Source organism: Mytilus californianus, unplaced genomic scaffold (genome assembly GCF_021869535.1).
Source record: "Mytilus californianus isolate M0D057914Y unplaced genomic scaffold, xbMytCali1.0.p SCAF_50, whole genome shotgun sequence".
NCBI classification, from domain to species: Eukaryota; Metazoa; Mollusca; class Bivalvia; order Mytilida; family Mytilidae; genus Mytilus; species Mytilus californianus.
Genome location: NW_026262702.1, coordinates 356,277 through 373,185, shown reverse-complemented (window position 1 = coordinate 373,185; position 16,909 = coordinate 356,277). Strand labels below are relative to the sequence as shown.

Here is a 16,909-nt window from a genome sequence, read left to right as displayed (position 1 = left end):
GTTAACATTAATAACCCTAAATCGCATTTTTGTTAAAAACCACAGAAGCGAGCACTCGCAAAATAAATGACGAAGCTCTTAAAAAGCGGGGAAATGGTCGTCATAAGCATTTTAACACCGCTACATCAAAATTCCTTGGTGATAATTTATTTTTTATATCATTTCGACTTTTCTTTTACGTGCACATATAGAACATTCATAAACTAATGTTAGCATCATTATAGGAAACACGGTTTAACATTAAAAATGTTAGACACTTCAACAGCGGATGTCTTTACTTCCCTAAACGTTGTCATTATGAAAAGGTGATGATGATGACATATCTGTGATAGTCTCGTTAAAATTTATTTTCTTTTATTGACAAAACACTTGACATATTGTACAGATACGGCTCTAAGTCGGCATAGTGCCGGTCTGTCTTTTTTTGTTTTTGTTTGGTTTGATTATTGTCTCATTGACTTAGTATGCACGACGTTTCGTTTTATTCGTTTTTATTCTGATGGTAAATTTTTCTTGATCTGTTGGTATGTTACAATCGTATTCTTGAGAATAATTGATATGTCACAAAACATTTATTCAAAATCATAATCAAATATTGATTGCACTTTTGGATCTTCTGTTCGACGAACTGTTTCAATATGGAGTCGACTATTTGTAACCTGAAAACCAATACAAACATTATGGAATTATAACATAATGTACTGAATATTCTCTATCGATGATGTCGCTTTTGTCAGAAATATAAACAAATGCAAATTTTTGAAGATTTAATACCAATTAGTGGATTTCGTTTTGCTTACGAATAAGCTTATTCAATTGAAATCGGCATTTTTCATTAGTTTTGTTGTTTTAATGAATGGTTCAAATTAACCAACGTAAATAAACCAAGTACCCAACGAATAAAGGTGTTTTCTAATAATATTATTCAATTGTATTTCATTGCTGTCTTTTTTAAACTTTTTAGTTTTGTTTCCATTTCTCTTTTTTTCAACTTTTTGATGTATCATATGTTAGAAAGATCCTGAAGTATTAAATTGTGCCTATGCTAAAAAAAGTCCAAATTGAATTGCTCATCAATCTCTTGTCGACAAAACTCGCATATCATTTTATAGTATTGTACATTAGTTTTAAATTCATTTTATTAAATGGTCAATGAAACAGATTCTTAAACTTAATACTTTTTGCATCAACCAACCAATTAATTGATTAGCGCTTAAAAGCATAGATAAGAAAAGAACTAAAATTGTTCAAAAACATTTTTCTCATATATAATTGTAAATGACAAAAAACAAACACCTTATCATTTTTTGTGACGTTGTTCCATTCGTGTGACGTGCAGTTTTTATTTCGTTTGTGGTGTCCTTGTGTGTTGTCGTCAATTCAACGGAGGTGTTCGTTGTTATCCTGCGGTTTACATATTGTAATGCACTATTATATTATTTATTTATGTATTTCTCTGTGCTGAGTGTTTTTGCGTTTGTTTGTACTGTATTCCTGTCACGCAGTGTTGTCATTTTAGCTGTATTTTTAACATTGCCATATAAGCGGGAGGTTTTTTCTTAAAATGTCCTGTTCCAAGTCAGGAATATGACAGTTGTTAACACACAGTCCGTTTCTTTGTATGTTGGCGTTTTCTCTTGTTATAGTTCAGTGTTTCTGTTGTTACGTTGTTTTCCTCTTATAGTTAAAGTGTTTCCCTCGATTTTAGTTTGTTACCCGGATTTGTTTTTGCTTAATCGAATTATGACTATTGAACAGCGGTATACTACTGTTGCCTTTATTTAACACAAACTCTTTTTACGTACTCAACTCAACCTAGAGCCAAGGAAAAACGCTTTTATATCTGTTCTTCATATGATAGTCATAGTAAGGCCTTCAGTAAGAATGAAAAATGTAAACCTCACTTCAATTTTGAAGACGGTCGCTGCCACCGTTTGAGCGAGATCCTTCGTTAAATGTTGAAGCAGGTTAATATCAACAGCCCTACGGTCTGGAAAATACTTTCATGTGTTGCAATGCAATCTCCATGCAAAATACATAAACAATTATAAAGAAACATAAAGTAATATTATACAGAACATATCAATATGTTGTTTGATAACTTGATGCATAAATTGGTTACATACAGACCTTTTAGTTTCTGTGACGCTTGCTGATTAAGTTATCAGAGAAAACGGACTAATAATGATATTACTACTTGCCACGAATACAGCATCCTTTATAAGAATGACAATTGTAATAGTCCTTGCTATTATAATAATAGGAGCCATGGTTGTTATAAAAATAGTAATTTTTTGGACATCCTTTATCGTTGGTGCAGTAGTACTTGAATTTGCTGTAAGGGTTACCTAAAAGCCAAAATAGAACAAAAAGAAAACTTGAAATAAAATACTGTTTATTCGGAAATAAGATCAAATCATCACTAAGACTCTAAGCGCAAACCGAATATGATTGATTAGCTATTTTATGATAGATGAATAAAATCAGCACATAAACGTTTTGTCTTGTTTTGTATATGGTCATATTATATAAAACAAATTCATTAATTTATTTGATTTTAAGCTAGCTTTCCTCTTTATTGTAGCATAATTATGCACTTATATGTAAATCACGTTTTGCCTTACTTATTTAGTTCTCATGTACGCTTTCAAGAGACGTTTAAAGTATACATGTAATTTTCACTCACTTGAATTTGGTTAACTTCTATTACGATTATGTAGTAAAGCCGTTAACTAAATGTACTCTCATAAAACAAAAACGCTTTGTTATTACGTTTGTATGATGTTAAAATAGTTGATGGTGAGGTTTCAGGTGAGTTGCATTTAACTATATAAAACTTCTATAGTTTTTTGTTTTATTATTGTTTTTTTTTAATATTATTGATTTTTTATAAGTTTGATAAAAAAAAAGAGAGTGAGTATACTAGATGGGCATTTGAAATCATACGTCTAAAGAGATAACACCATAGCGAAAAAATATAATGGATAAACAACAATAACAACAAATTACTTAAATAATGAAATTTTAATAGATAATAGATAATAAATAAATAAATTGATTAATTAATTAATTAACTAATTAATTAATTAATGATTAAATTGAGTGTTTTCTAGATTATCGTTTCATACATCTATTACTATATTTGTAACCGTACTATTGTATGATATATGACTGTCAATGAAAATAACGCTTTATAGATTTGGTTTCGTCAGAAACGCTTTTCTGGAATTAACGTTATCCTGAACGCTCAAACTCAAAAGATTGAAAGACAAGGATCTATAAATACTTAAATACTTGAAGAGCTATATGACCAAAGGAACATAAAAAGAATAGCCAAGTACACTGAATGTTGAATTTGACTGAGTGAGCTTACACCTTTGTTTTTGATAATTTGTTTATTTCTCAACAGAGAATTTAAGAATGGTATGTTTTAATCATTTCTGTATCGAGGCGGTTATACTCAATTGAAGTTATCTTTGGGAACCAGCTGTTGTATCGACCTAGTGTAAAAAAATGAAAATAACACTATAAATTTAGATGCGCCCGAAGTGCTTTTCTTGCGTTAGCACTTTCTCCATCAGAAACTTTCATACCCAAAAGATTGCACCTTAAGGATTTATAAAAAGAATACTTGAATCTTTTCAAAAGTCTATTTAAAGTTGTCGGATTGTCTCCCGGTAATAATGTTAACGTTGTTCATGATATTGTTATTCTTTCAGGTATCTAACTTTATTTTGTAGGATGATAAAGTTTTGGTGATGGGCATGAATTGGATTGAGCAATTAAACTCACCATAGATACCAGAATTGAAATTTTGTATTTGCGCCAGACGCGCGTTTCGTCTACAGAAGACTCATCAGTGACGCTCGAATAAACAAAAAGTTAAAAAGGCCAAATAGAGTACGAAGTTGCAGAACATTGAGGACCACAAATTCCTAAAAGTTTTACCAAATACAGCTAAGGTAATCTATTCCTGAGGTAGAAAAGCCTTAGTATTTCAAACATGTAAAGTTTTGTAAACAGTTAATTTATAATTATGACCATATCAATGATAATTCATGTCAACACAGAAGTGCTGACTACTTGGCTGGTGATGCCCTCGGGGAATTAAAACTCTATATTTTTTTCTTATTAAGAGCCAGTTTGCCAGAAAACAATGCAATGTTATCATATTGACTCGAAATTTTGCAAACATGATACCTTCATGACAAATACTCTTTGTGCAAAATATTCTTTCAAGATATTCAATAGTAGTCTCTTTATGGAGCACCATCTATATTTAGCAATTTATGATGAAAATAGGCTAATTTCAGCAGATTTAAGCTGACAAATACCAGCGTTTTTCAAATTGTATCTACTTTATTGGTTAACTGTAAAAGTATGTTCATACCTGAGGTTAAATTTTTTTCCTATATTTGCTCATTCTAGTATAAGTATCCAGAGTTTAACGAAACAGCTAAAATGGTGAAATTTGCTAGTTTCTAAAAGTCTATACTTTCTTAAATGGCAAAAATATTTGAATGCCATTTGTTTTTTCATAAACCCAATCATACATCTACTAAATATAAAAAAATCCAATTTCGGCAATTGATCATAGTACTCATTGTAAAATCATAAGTTTGGAAGGAATTGTGGTTTATCAGATGTTACCCTATATTATTTTTTTTATTTGGACTCGTCAATAATCCCCCTCTCTGGCCCCACCTGGCAAAGTATTTCCCGGGCGGAAAAACCTGGGCCGAGTTTTTCCCGGGCTGGGCAATACTCCCTGAAATGGGTAATACTGGACAATATGATTTTTTGAGCTTTTTTTAACACAGAATAGTGAAGAAATATTGTAGTTTCATATTATTATTAACAAAATTATACATCTTATACAGATTAACTTAGAGATTCAATTGCAGAGGATAAAAAATTGAATTCTTCAATAATTCTATATAGGAAGATAATAATTAAGTTGTGCAAAGTTTTAGTCGCAAAAGTTTGAAGATATCAAATCTAGTGTAAATCATAATTGCTACTCATTAAAATGCTAAATAAACACCCTCAGGGGTCATGTCATCCAATGCAATATAAACAAATCTGTGTTATAATCTGAATAATCACTTATTAATTAGTGATGCACAAATGTACATGTATCTATGTTAAAGTTGTATAGACACTTTTCAGCAATTAACACAATTGTTGAAGAGTCCATATTCCTTTCATATCATTGTTTACTTTACATGTTAGTTATTCATGTTATATACGTATATTATGACAAAATTGACTATGGCTTGAAGTTTTACATATTTAGACAGATATAATGGTAATTTAAAAATGTTAAGGATGACTATCTATAAATCTTAATGAGAAAACCTTTTGAATTTGTATGTCTTAGAAAATGCTGTTGTTATACTTTCTAAAATGCAAATACACTCTAAAACAAATGAACTTAAAAATTAAAATATCATGTTTTATGCATAACATTTGAAATTAAGCACTGACTACTTCTAGAGATTGAGGCCGGTATTTCAGATTACCCAGCATTGCCCGGTAAAACCCAGTAAAACCCGGGTTTTCCCAGTATTTCCCACTGACTAGGCAATGCTCATAAAACCTGTTTTTTTCCAACCCTTTAGTGGTTGCAGAGTAGTTGCGGACCGCAGATAGTTACACTACACCACTACTGGTTTTCTTCTTTTTGGTCTAAAGTTTCCTCATAAACCCTCAAAATATAAAACAAACATATGGTGCACAATTTCACAACCCTCACTAGGCATATTATTACTTTGGTTTAAATCCATTCTGTACTTTGAGAGGACTTAAAAGGGTTGAAAATATATTACAAACAAACAGACGGACGGAAATATAGACAGACATACTGACATTTTGAATATCATAACCCCCCCACCCTCCCCACTGTCATTAGCATGGGTATAATAAGTCGCTTTACAAAAGTATCAAATGGATTCAGGACAGCCAAGGAGAAAATTAATCATATCACCAATTACAACATCTTAATTAAAAATGAGGGATATGTTGTATATATTCATGAAACGAATTCTTTATATGTACTTAATCAAATCTCAGAAAATTAACAGAACTTTTGTTGCTGTTCTTCATCTAAAGTCACAATTATACTTTCAACATGTACAAAAAGATCTCACCTCACTGCAAGTTCAAAATGACCCCGTAGCACTGCTTAACTTCATTTAAACTTTAACTGTTCGATTTTTATGTACATAAAATAACATGTTATAACCATTTTCATGTTATGTTAGTTCAAAATATATGTATCAATGCAATTAATACTGGAAAGTAAAACACAAATACAATAACGGTGTCATTTGCTTGTAGTTACACTGTACTATTTCTGCAACAAGAATGAATGTCAAGTTGAAATGTCTATGTTCTCTGTATAATAATATATGTTGACAAGTCTGCAGAAACAGCATGTTCCGGTGGGTCATCTCTTGACATTCTTCCAAGGTGTTTTGCGTATCTTCATTCTCAACAATGTACATTCTATTTTTTCAATTTTAACTAATGACAACTTTGCTGGATCTTAAGTTCCAAGTTTGATAAATTTGGCAAATATACTCCAAACTTGAGATGTGGTAACCACTCATCAGAGTTAATTTTTTTGTTCCATTATCGTTCCTCAATAGTTTCAAATTATCAAAGCTTTGATAAAAAAATGTTTTTTTCTGTAGCACAACGTTCTACGTATATAGTATGTAAACATTCCTAAACCCTACTGCAAAAACGTTTCAATGGCTAATAGAAACCGTTAAAGACCATCCTTCTGCAATATTCAAATTAGTTGTCAATACTGATTGTAGCAAAACCTTAGTGCTCATGAAAATTAGCTACACATGTCTCAGCCCAGAAAAGTTTCACTTTGTAATAACCATTTTCTTTGTCGGCATATATGATATTCTAAGAAGTGAGGTTTTTGTTTAAACCTTTATGCAATTTCGCACAGGACAAGCAAATAATGGTTCATCATCTGAATTATCATCGGTGTCGGCTATTACATTTGCTCTTGGAAAATATTCAGGTTCTGCTGTTTCATTATCCTCCATCTAATTTGTCTTTGCTTATAAGAGTAATTAACAGAGCCTGGTTTGAAAGATTTATTCTTGATAAAAAGTATTTGTACCTACAAAAATACATAATCATATTATCATAATATATGGAATGGATTAAACAAAACGTAGGCAAACATTAATAAAATGCTAAAGGAATAGTGTTCTAGCCCAATACAAAGTCTCAAAAATGACCTGAGACATTATGTTGTCTCAAACAGACTACAAATTTTACTGACACTGCATTCTTTTAACAACAACACAAGGTTTACTGCTACATGTAGTGGAGCACGACAAGATAACCCTTCCTAACTACCTGAGTGCCATCTCTCATTATTTTATCATGGAGTTTGTATTTTAATTTTCTTATAATTCTTATGCAATTCATTTGTTACAACAATGTTTATTGGTTGTCAAAATATATCATAAGGGTTAGATTCAACAGTCTTCCTGTCTGTAAAGCCAGCATTTTTAATTTCTGCTATTTTTGGTATGTCTTTTCTCGAGAGAAAAAAATAATCACATTTTTCTCCGTTTTGTCAATATTAAATGGTATCTGTTTACCTGCGACTGTCACATAAATCTTATGAAATGTGAGTTCATGCCCTATGCGTATATTTAATTTGCCTACTTTCTTACGTGTGGTTTATGCCTTTAATTTTTTTTATTGGTTGGAAAAACTGGCAAAAATTCCAAAAAGGGGTGGGGTGCGGTGTAGGAAAAGGAAAACAGGAATTATGGATCTGCTGAAGAATTTTTATTTTTGTTTGAGGATTCAATAATGAAGTACAGATTGACATGTTCCTGCTTTCGAGAAGGTCTCCGTTCTTCCAATGGCAATTTATTACAATGTTATGTGATCATTCGTAAAAACAAAGATATTTGATAATCCACATCAAATTCATATGTTCCAAATGTCGTCACCTTTCTCCCGAATGTGACCTACCGAATTAGACTAATTACCGGGTTTGTACTTACATGAGCAACACGACGGGTGCCCCATGTGCTTACCCTTTCGGAGCACCTGAGATCACCCCCAGTTTTTGGTGAGGTGTGTGTTGTTCAGTCTTAAGCTTTCTATGTTATGTTTTGTGTACTGTTGGTCTTTTTCTTTTTTAGCCATGGCGTTGTCAGTTTATTTTCGACTAATGAGTTTGAATGAAAACTTCAAACATTACTATTTGATCCAAATATCTTCCAAGCTCAGCCAAATCCCCCTTATTTTCCCAAAAATTAAATGGTCCTAATGAATCTATATGTGTGTGTTTGTCTTGAGAGAGGAATTATTCTTACCTGTTCCTATGTTGATGACCTCTTTTGTCTCCAACTATTAGGTTTTGCAGACTCTCGGAGAGGCAACTCTGTCTTCTGTTGCCTTGCTGGAAGTTGGATGTTCTATGTAGCAACATTTCAGTTTACTTAAGCTTCCTCTCCAATAAATGGCAAAAATAATATCTGTGTTGCTGGCATATGTTTAACTGAAGCAATTTATCATCAATATTATAAAATCTAGTGCGATATGAAAACAAGTAAACATTCTGGGCTCACTTTGGCTTCTTTCCAGACACTGCAGTCTAATCAAATGTATATGTGTGTTCTTATTTCACTGTGAAGTAGGTATTGTGAGTGTGTCATTGTCATTATTTGGTAATTTTCCACAAGAAATACCAGCAAATATGAGAAGTCACATTTCTGGTTCTCCACTTCCATGACAGACAACTTGTGGTAACATTATGATTTACAACACATAGTATAAATAAGGGAAAATAATTCATAGAACACCTGTGACTGTTTGTTTCCTATTTCAGTGATATCTTTTGGCAATAATACATATATAATGACTTATGTATGTAAAATGTGTCATGCATTGATTTTATGTAATTCAGGTCTTAAGTTAATTCGTAGCTTAGGAACAATGGGTTTTAATTAGATTTAAACAATCAAGAAATTTATCAAAATATAGGAAACTTAGATTTAAATTTCAGTATCTTGTAATAATTTGCCAAAATTAGATTTTTGATATTTTTAACAATATCCATTTGTCTATTCACTGATGCTTGTTTCATGAAAAAAATGCCACTTCAGGAGATTGAGGACTCCAACTTCCTTCAAAACTCATTGTGACTTACAAGGCCTTCTTTACTACACCCCATCTTTTCTCCCCAATCGAATAATCGTTCAAGACAAATCTTTCTTGACGTGCTGTATTTTTGTCTAACGATGTTATTTTTAACAAATATAAGTTTAAATGGCCAGTAACAGTGTTAAAAATCAAAATTTTTTTAGTTGAAACTATACACATTTTTCACCAATTGTTTTTGGTGATTTTTTTAGCATTTATGGAAATGATGCTGTTTTGTAAAATAGACATGATGCAACGAAGTCCATCACATATTTTTACTTTTCCTTTATATATAACATTCTAAAATTTCAAAATATTTCAAAAGTTCCGACATGCCATTTGGACAATATTTTGGAGTTTGCATTGTTTTATAGCAGACTAGCTCTTAATATGTTTTCGGACTAATAAATTTATCAATTTATCAGATACCATATTTATGATTTCCGTTGTGTACACAAGACTCATCAGCGACGCTCGAATAACAAAAAATTGGGAAAGGCCAATTAAACACGAAGTTGAAGAGCATTTGATGTAAACATTTCAAAATGTTTGTGATCACAAGTATGGCCAAAGTAGAATACATTTTATTAAACAAATACATCTACTTCATTTTGAAGGAGTTCTAGAATACAAGCATTTCAGAATTATCTAGGATGGGTTTTGCCTTTGATAAAAAAATACAACGTAAACAATACTCACTTGGGAGACAGCATCCTGCATAAGAGTGGCAATCATACTTGTAAGACTTACTGCCATATTTACAATACCCTTTGTTGTCATAATAATTATATCCTGATCGACATCCACTATTAGTGCAATATCCTCTACCTCTGTTATCAAGATGTCCCGTGTAAGCGATATGAGATTTTTCTACAAGATGATAGTTTTGACAAATGTATATAAAAATGTATTTCAAAAGTAATTTGTAACTAAATAGCAGCCACAATGCACATATATAATGTAACAACAACGATAAGTGTAAAAAAATGCTTAATTTTGATATAACTACTTACTACGAAGACAACATTTTGTGCCGCTTGGACACCCGTATGTGTACCTCTTGGCACATATGAAGCCTTTGCGACAACTTCTACTCCCGCAATATCCTCCCTTTTTGTAACATTTTGGCTGGTTATTGCCAGAGTAACCTTTAAAAAAAGTTTAGAAAAGATCATGTTGATGAAAGAAAGTATAAGTAGAACAAAGAGGCAATACAAATCTCAAATAAATGTCTATCAAAATACAAAGAAAACTAAAGATTGTAAATTACTATCATAAACAAAAACCAAACGTATTTACAGAAAGATAATCCACACAGCTCACAAAGTTTAAAAAAAGTCTCATCGACAATCATACAACACTTCCTTATTTTCATATGGTCACATATTTCTATAATTGAATTTGACTTCCGATCAAAGCAATTCTTTACGACGTCCATTTATTAATTCATTACTCTACCCTTTAAACACAATATGTGCATTCTTTTTCACAGGTGTTCAAGATTGAACACTGGTTGTTACATGTTTTAATTGTGTATCTTTTTAGAGCATATAACTAATGGGCCGGAACTACTCTCAATTTTGGAGCATCGAAGTTCGTCTCATGTTTTCTTTTAGGGGAAAACTGTATTGATTAATCTTTAGTGTTTGTGTGGGGTTTTTTAACAATAAGGCATACTTGTGTAAAGGGAGGAGAAGTCCAATGTTTATAACCGTTACATGCATGGGGGAAGGGGGTATTGATTTTATGCGCTTTCAAAAACTATTGTTATTTGTTAGACCCTATCTGATTCACATTGTGCTTTCTGTTTGAAGCTTCACAATAATCCGATAGGCTGGTTTGATTTCCAACGGAATATATTTTGAATAAGTTACTTGGATTATTTTGTGGTTTTTTTTCCTATTTTTTATGAAAACATCTGTATTATTGGGAATTCAGTAGCTTGATTGCCGATCCATTTATTCATATAAATGAATGTTCGTAATGTCATAGGATAATTAAACAGCTTAACACTTAATAGAAGTATAGTATATCACGTCGTATTGTTCATTCAAAATTTAAAATTTTCTCTATTTAGAAAATTTGTTAATAAGTATTATTATATGAATGAACAGTTTCTCTTTTCTCATTATCTAAATGCATACGGAGTCATCTTTGATAAAACATTATATTCACCGCGGAAAAAGTCACAAGAGGTTAATGTAAGACTAGGAACAGCTTACGTGTACCTGAATATAGATATTCCTAGGCAACGACAATTACGTATATTTATGACTTTATGTATATATGTTTTATATATATATATCTATCGGCAAATAAATAATCTTAGATTTAAAAGGATATATTTCATTGGTATAACTGTGATTCAAAATAAACAACACACACATGATAAACCTATACATTTGAAAGACAGTACTGTTAAAATACATTCATACACTAAAAGCCATATGAGCAAAAAAGACCTAAAAATGATGTAATTTCGATGAATTTGACCATTTGTTGTATGTCTGTATGATCGTATAAGTGTCTAAATGCCATTTTATTTTTCTTTGTTGAAAAAGTTATTTGTTTACATATTGATTAAGATTATATTACAATGTTGACTGCTGTATCCCAATATTTGACATTTTTACCTATTATGTTTATTCTGCTCACACATTTTTGTCAATATAATGGAATTCTATGCGACTGTAATACAAGTGAGAGGTTTAGCTAGCTTTAAAACCAGGTTTAATCCACCATTTTCTACATAAGGAAATGCCTGTGACAAGTCAGGAATATGACAGTTGTTTTCCGTTCGTTTGATGTGTTTTAGCATTTGATTTTGCCATTTGATAAAGGACTTTCCGTTTAGCATTTCCCTTGAAGTTAGGTATTTTTTGTTATTTTACTTTTTTCTGTAGCTCTTAACGTTCATTTTATCTATACATCACTTGCTTTCAAATGTTAGAATTTAAGTGTTAGTTGTGAAGGTAAATCCAGAAGAGCGATTATATAACAATGTGTTATTTCATTCATAAAACAGTCAGTGAAATATAAAATCAAAACCTTAAAATTAAAAATGAGACCAAAATCATTCCGGAAGCAATTTTTCTTGAATTTTGATCATCGAAATTATTGGCGCTAACCCAATGCTCTATTTTTAAAACCTGTGCATCTTTTGAGAACATAACCGATGCAAATCTGAAATACTGTAGGCATAAACAATAAAGAAAATGGCTAATTCATAGCTCTTACCTGTTCCACACAGAGCGGCGATCACAATGACTGCGAGTAACATCTGAATTGACGTCATATTGCAATTGAGTGGTCTTGCGTGTTGATGCTGCTTTAAGTATGAAATAAAAGTCAGTGTTGTGAACAGATGTTTCATATAATATATGCAAAAATTATCAAGACATGCTTAAGTTTTAGATTAAAATATCAAACAACCACACAGTCATGTTATTTAAATCCGAAAGTCCTGAAAAAAAACAAAAAAACTATTGAGTATATTAATCGTATCGGAATACAATTTAAGTTTTGATGTATGAACACATCAAAATATAATAAGTAGTTTTATTTCACAACACATTAACACAAAAGGAAATTACCATTATATAATTGGGTGTAATGTGCATGTAAAAATAAAATAAATCTTCAGTTTCAGAATTTATGAGAATATGATTACAAAACATGTAATATTCATTTCTAAACATAACTGATGACAATTTGATTTACGTCACATTCTGTTGAACCCTTACTTGTAGTACAAAGCCATAACAGAATCAAAGCCTTTGTATACCTTCACAAATTTTACTTCTAAGTATCTGCACAACCAGAAAATGTGTAAACAATAGTAAAAGTAAAGTATTACAGAATCAACGAATTATATCGGGATAGAAATGAATCATAACATTCAGGTAGGAATCCAACAAAAGTATAATCAATGCATTTTCCGGAGATCAAACAGTAGGCAGAAAAATATTTATCAAACCCGGTTGAATTATTTTCAACACCTAAGAATCTTAATAAACTGTAATACAAGTGGGATGATTAGCTAGCTGTATAACCAGATTTTAAAATCCCCCTACCAAAGCAAGAATGTTAAAGTTTTGAACCCTGTTTCTTGATATAGCTGTTTTAATGGACTTCCCCGTTTTGAACATACCTTAAAGTTCGATTGTTTACACTACAAACCAGTAAAAGTCTAAACGGGCAGTATTTGTACTCGACTGTATTGATTTTTTCTAAACCATTCTGAATTTGTCTGAATTTCACTCAATAGTGCTCGACTCTATCCTAATCCATACTAAACAATATGAACTTGTATTCGAACTGTACATACATTGTACTTGACCGGTTCTTAATAATTTTAAAGACTCTTTTTCATACTCGACTCAGGTGTGAAACATATTCTACCAGTTCTTGACAACCCTCGACCTATTTTATTCTATCTCTCTTATTTCTTTTCTCCTTTCACATGATTTTTTCCATTGGCTAGAAATATTTGACCAAGTTGTAATTTATAAGACAGTGTTTTTTCAGATAAAAAAAATCAGTGTAAAATAAGTGCTTTATTGTTGGAAAAATAATATATATTTTATATTTTTATATATTCAAGATTGATACAGTAGAGGTTATAAAGTATGGTTCAGATCTTAAGAATAGTCAAGAAATTAAAATCAAGTCCAGAACGGGTTAAGTACTGTTCGAGTTCAGGTCAAGAAATTGTTGATAGATATAGGAAGATGTGGTATGAGTGCCAATGAGACAACTTTCCATCCAAGTTACAATTTATAAAAGTAAACCATTATAGGTCAAGGTACGGCCTTCATCACGGAGCATTGGCTCACACCGAACAGCAAGCTATAAAGGGCCCCAAAAAATTACTAGATTAAGTGTAAAACCATTCAAACGGAAAAACCAACGGTCTAATCTATATAAAAACGAGAAACGAGAAACACGTATGAACTACATTAACAGACGAGACTGTTTCAACCTAGTCAAGTATGCGTTGGGACTTTTCAGTATGGTCAAGATGAGGGTCAAGTACAAGTTCAATTTGCTAAGTATAGTTAGACTACATTCCAGTAGTAACGATTAGATTCCGGACCAATTCATAATAGTCGAGTACGAAAGGTGCCCATTTGAGACTTATTTTGTTGTGTTAGTTTCAACAATTTTTGACCATATGATATTTTTTAGCTGAAAAAAAAACAATTTTTCACATAAAGAATATTTGATTATACTGCTTTATTTGGATTTTTCTCAAACGAGAAACAGAAAATAAATGCCCACAATTTTAGCAGTCATTCATACATTTTTGTATTATTCAAATTTATCAGTCAATATGTGTTCTACAAGGATCACCAGTCTTTTACCTTTCATGTCATACCTTAATTACTTGAATATATTCTACATAGTTTGATTTTCACACCTATGCACAGGAACAATTTTGTTTTAAACATGTACAACTTTCCAAATATGTTCTTTTTTGACCGGGTACAATTTGGTGATGTTGCATCTTACAAAATCTATCCGAATTAGTTTTGCAAAAAATTACGCTCAAGCCGGTGTTTGGTGCCGTCTCAAACTTGCAGTGAGGCGAGAATTTATGTTTGCTCCGTATTGAAGGCCTTGCTGTGACTTTGAGCTGAAGAAGAGCAATAAAAGCACTGTTCCTTTTCTTCTTGAGTGTTTTTTGCAGTGCATTTAAAATGCAGTATTCGGTGATCAAGAACTTATTCTTGTATCAACGTTAATAAAATTCATTCATGAAAAAATGTCAAGTGTCACATTGTTTATTTATTTGATGGAGGGTTGCTTGTTTTGCCTTTTACATTTCAATGCCATAACATATAAGATAAATGTACGTTTATATTATTCACAACGATTTTGATAAAGTAGTTAATGCATTGTAATCAAAATTGTGTCATAACTCAAGCAATTTATGACTTCTTGAGGAAGAATACTATAAGGGCTCGTTGTGTAACGTCTAGGACGAATTTATAATATAGGAATTGGACACGTATAGTAGTTTTCATTGATAAATACGTTAATTAATTCAATTTTCTATAATTGTATTGATAACTTTTTGTAACTTATTTATTATCTTTCATAGTTTATCTACAAATCTGTTTATACACATAATTTCAATATTTGAAGTTTGTTTTCTTTATATGCATTAAATATTTTTAAGTTCTAATCATTCATTAATGCGTGAAACAAGCAGAATTTCTTTACGTTTAAACATAACTACAATTACCAGACGCGAATATGTATGTATATTTACAAATTTAAAAGGCAGACATCACAAATATTTTTTAACACTTGACTATCGTTCATTGTCGTATGGAAAATACGAAATACGTGCTACGGTTCTTTTTACCTTAAATATGTTGTTCTGATAATGTCAGTGAAGATTGGACACCAATCTAATGAAGTTTACGTCTGTGATTTCCCTATGCAAATTTTAGCTTCGAGAACATGCTTTGACAAGTAAACGAGTAAAGATAGATCTGAATTTTCATTTTATTCAAATTAGAACCTAAAATTTAACCAGATACCCAAATGACGAAAAGGAAAATTAAGATTCGAAAAGTAAACAATTTGTAAGACTTCATTCTTAAATTTTGAATAATTGTAAATCTACGCAAATAAAAAGAGAAATGTGATAAAAAGAGAAATACAGTAGTAACCGTACAATATAATTTGAGTGAGAACAGTTCCATACATTTTCTTTCACTACTCAAAGTTTTGAGAACTATAATTATACAGAGATAATTGTGACCTCTTACACCTTAACAAGTTTTGATAAGAATAATATACTCCATTAGGTTTTGATAGTCCCTCTAGATGTTTAGCTATATACTGTGATTCGGAACAATGTGTGATAAGAGAGGCACAGTTTCTAACAATCCATTGAAATTGCGATATATCTAATCTTCAAACCGAAGATAAATTGAATCAAGAAAACTTCAGACTCTAGCTTTAAGTTTAGGTGTTGTTAGTTGGTCGTCAGCGGATTTATTTTCCTGAGAAGTAATATGAATAAACGTATATTGAGCATAAACAACTCATAAGACGTCATTCTAGATATAGAACTGACATCATTAACAACAAATTATTTGAACGCTTGGTCACTCTGTCAAAACACAAATTGATATCTCAGTACGTATTTCATTTATAAAAAAGTCGTATGATACACAAAATTACTGTTTAAAGAATTTAAGAATGTATTTCTGTTTGAATTTAATGAATAACATTTTGTTTTGTCAAATTTCACAGAAATCATATTTGTCAAGTAGCAATATTTGTGTATTTCGATGATCATGAGGCGTTTGGAATCATTAAGACTGCTCGTATGAAGTACTTTTGAACGATAAACGGTCAAACAAAATAAAGTACAAATGTTGCTGCATTAAATATGACTCAAAGTTTGTTATTGTGTTGTGCTATTACACTACTTTGAAAGGTTAGGACAGGGTTGAGCATTTGTAAACATTTTTAAGGCAGGTTCCAAGTCAGGATCATGTAATTCAGCGGTCGTCGTTGGTCGCTGTCAGTCATGTTTGTTTTCGTTTCTTGCTTTTACACATTAAGGCCGTTGAATCGTTTCATAGTTTTTTATGTCGAGACGTTTTATAGCTTTCTATACGGTACGGTTTTGCTTGTTGTTGAAGGCCTACGCTGACAAATACTGCTTGCATCTACTTCATTTGATCTCAATTCATTA

The 16,909-nt window shown here is 31.4% G+C and overlaps 1 protein-coding gene across 1 annotated transcript; it reads right to left on the bottom strand.

The window, feature by feature from the left end:
* Positions 1 to 557: 557 nt before the first annotated feature.
* Positions 558 to 12,522, bottom strand: LOC127703782 (uncharacterized). Its single transcript, XM_052207866.1, has 5 exons — positions 12,430 to 12,522; positions 10,206 to 10,340; positions 9,892 to 10,062; positions 2,202 to 2,348; positions 558 to 659 (listed from the first exon to the last, which is right to left on the bottom strand). The coding sequence occupies exons 1-5, from the start codon at positions 12,485 to 12,487 to the stop codon at positions 649 to 651; spliced, it is 522 nt and encodes a 173-aa protein (XP_052063826.1). The 5' UTR covers positions 12,488 to 12,522; the 3' UTR covers positions 558 to 648.
* Positions 12,523 to 16,909: the final 4,387 nt, after the last annotated feature.

Bases quoted from the DNA above. Each gene is read 5' to 3' on its own strand.
- LOC127703782 (XM_052207866.1), bottom strand. From the start codon at position 12,487: ATGACGTCAATTCAGATGTTACTCGCAGTCATTGTGATCGCCGCTCTG. The intron at 10,341-12,429 runs GTAAGAGCTATG...CTTTTTTTAAAG, and splicing joins CGCCGCTCTGTGTGGAACAG to GTTACTCTGGCAATAACCAG. The intron at 10,063-10,205 runs GTAAGTAGTTAT...ATCATCTTGTAG, and splicing joins CACAAAATGTTGTCTTCGTA to AAAAATCTCATATCGCTTAC.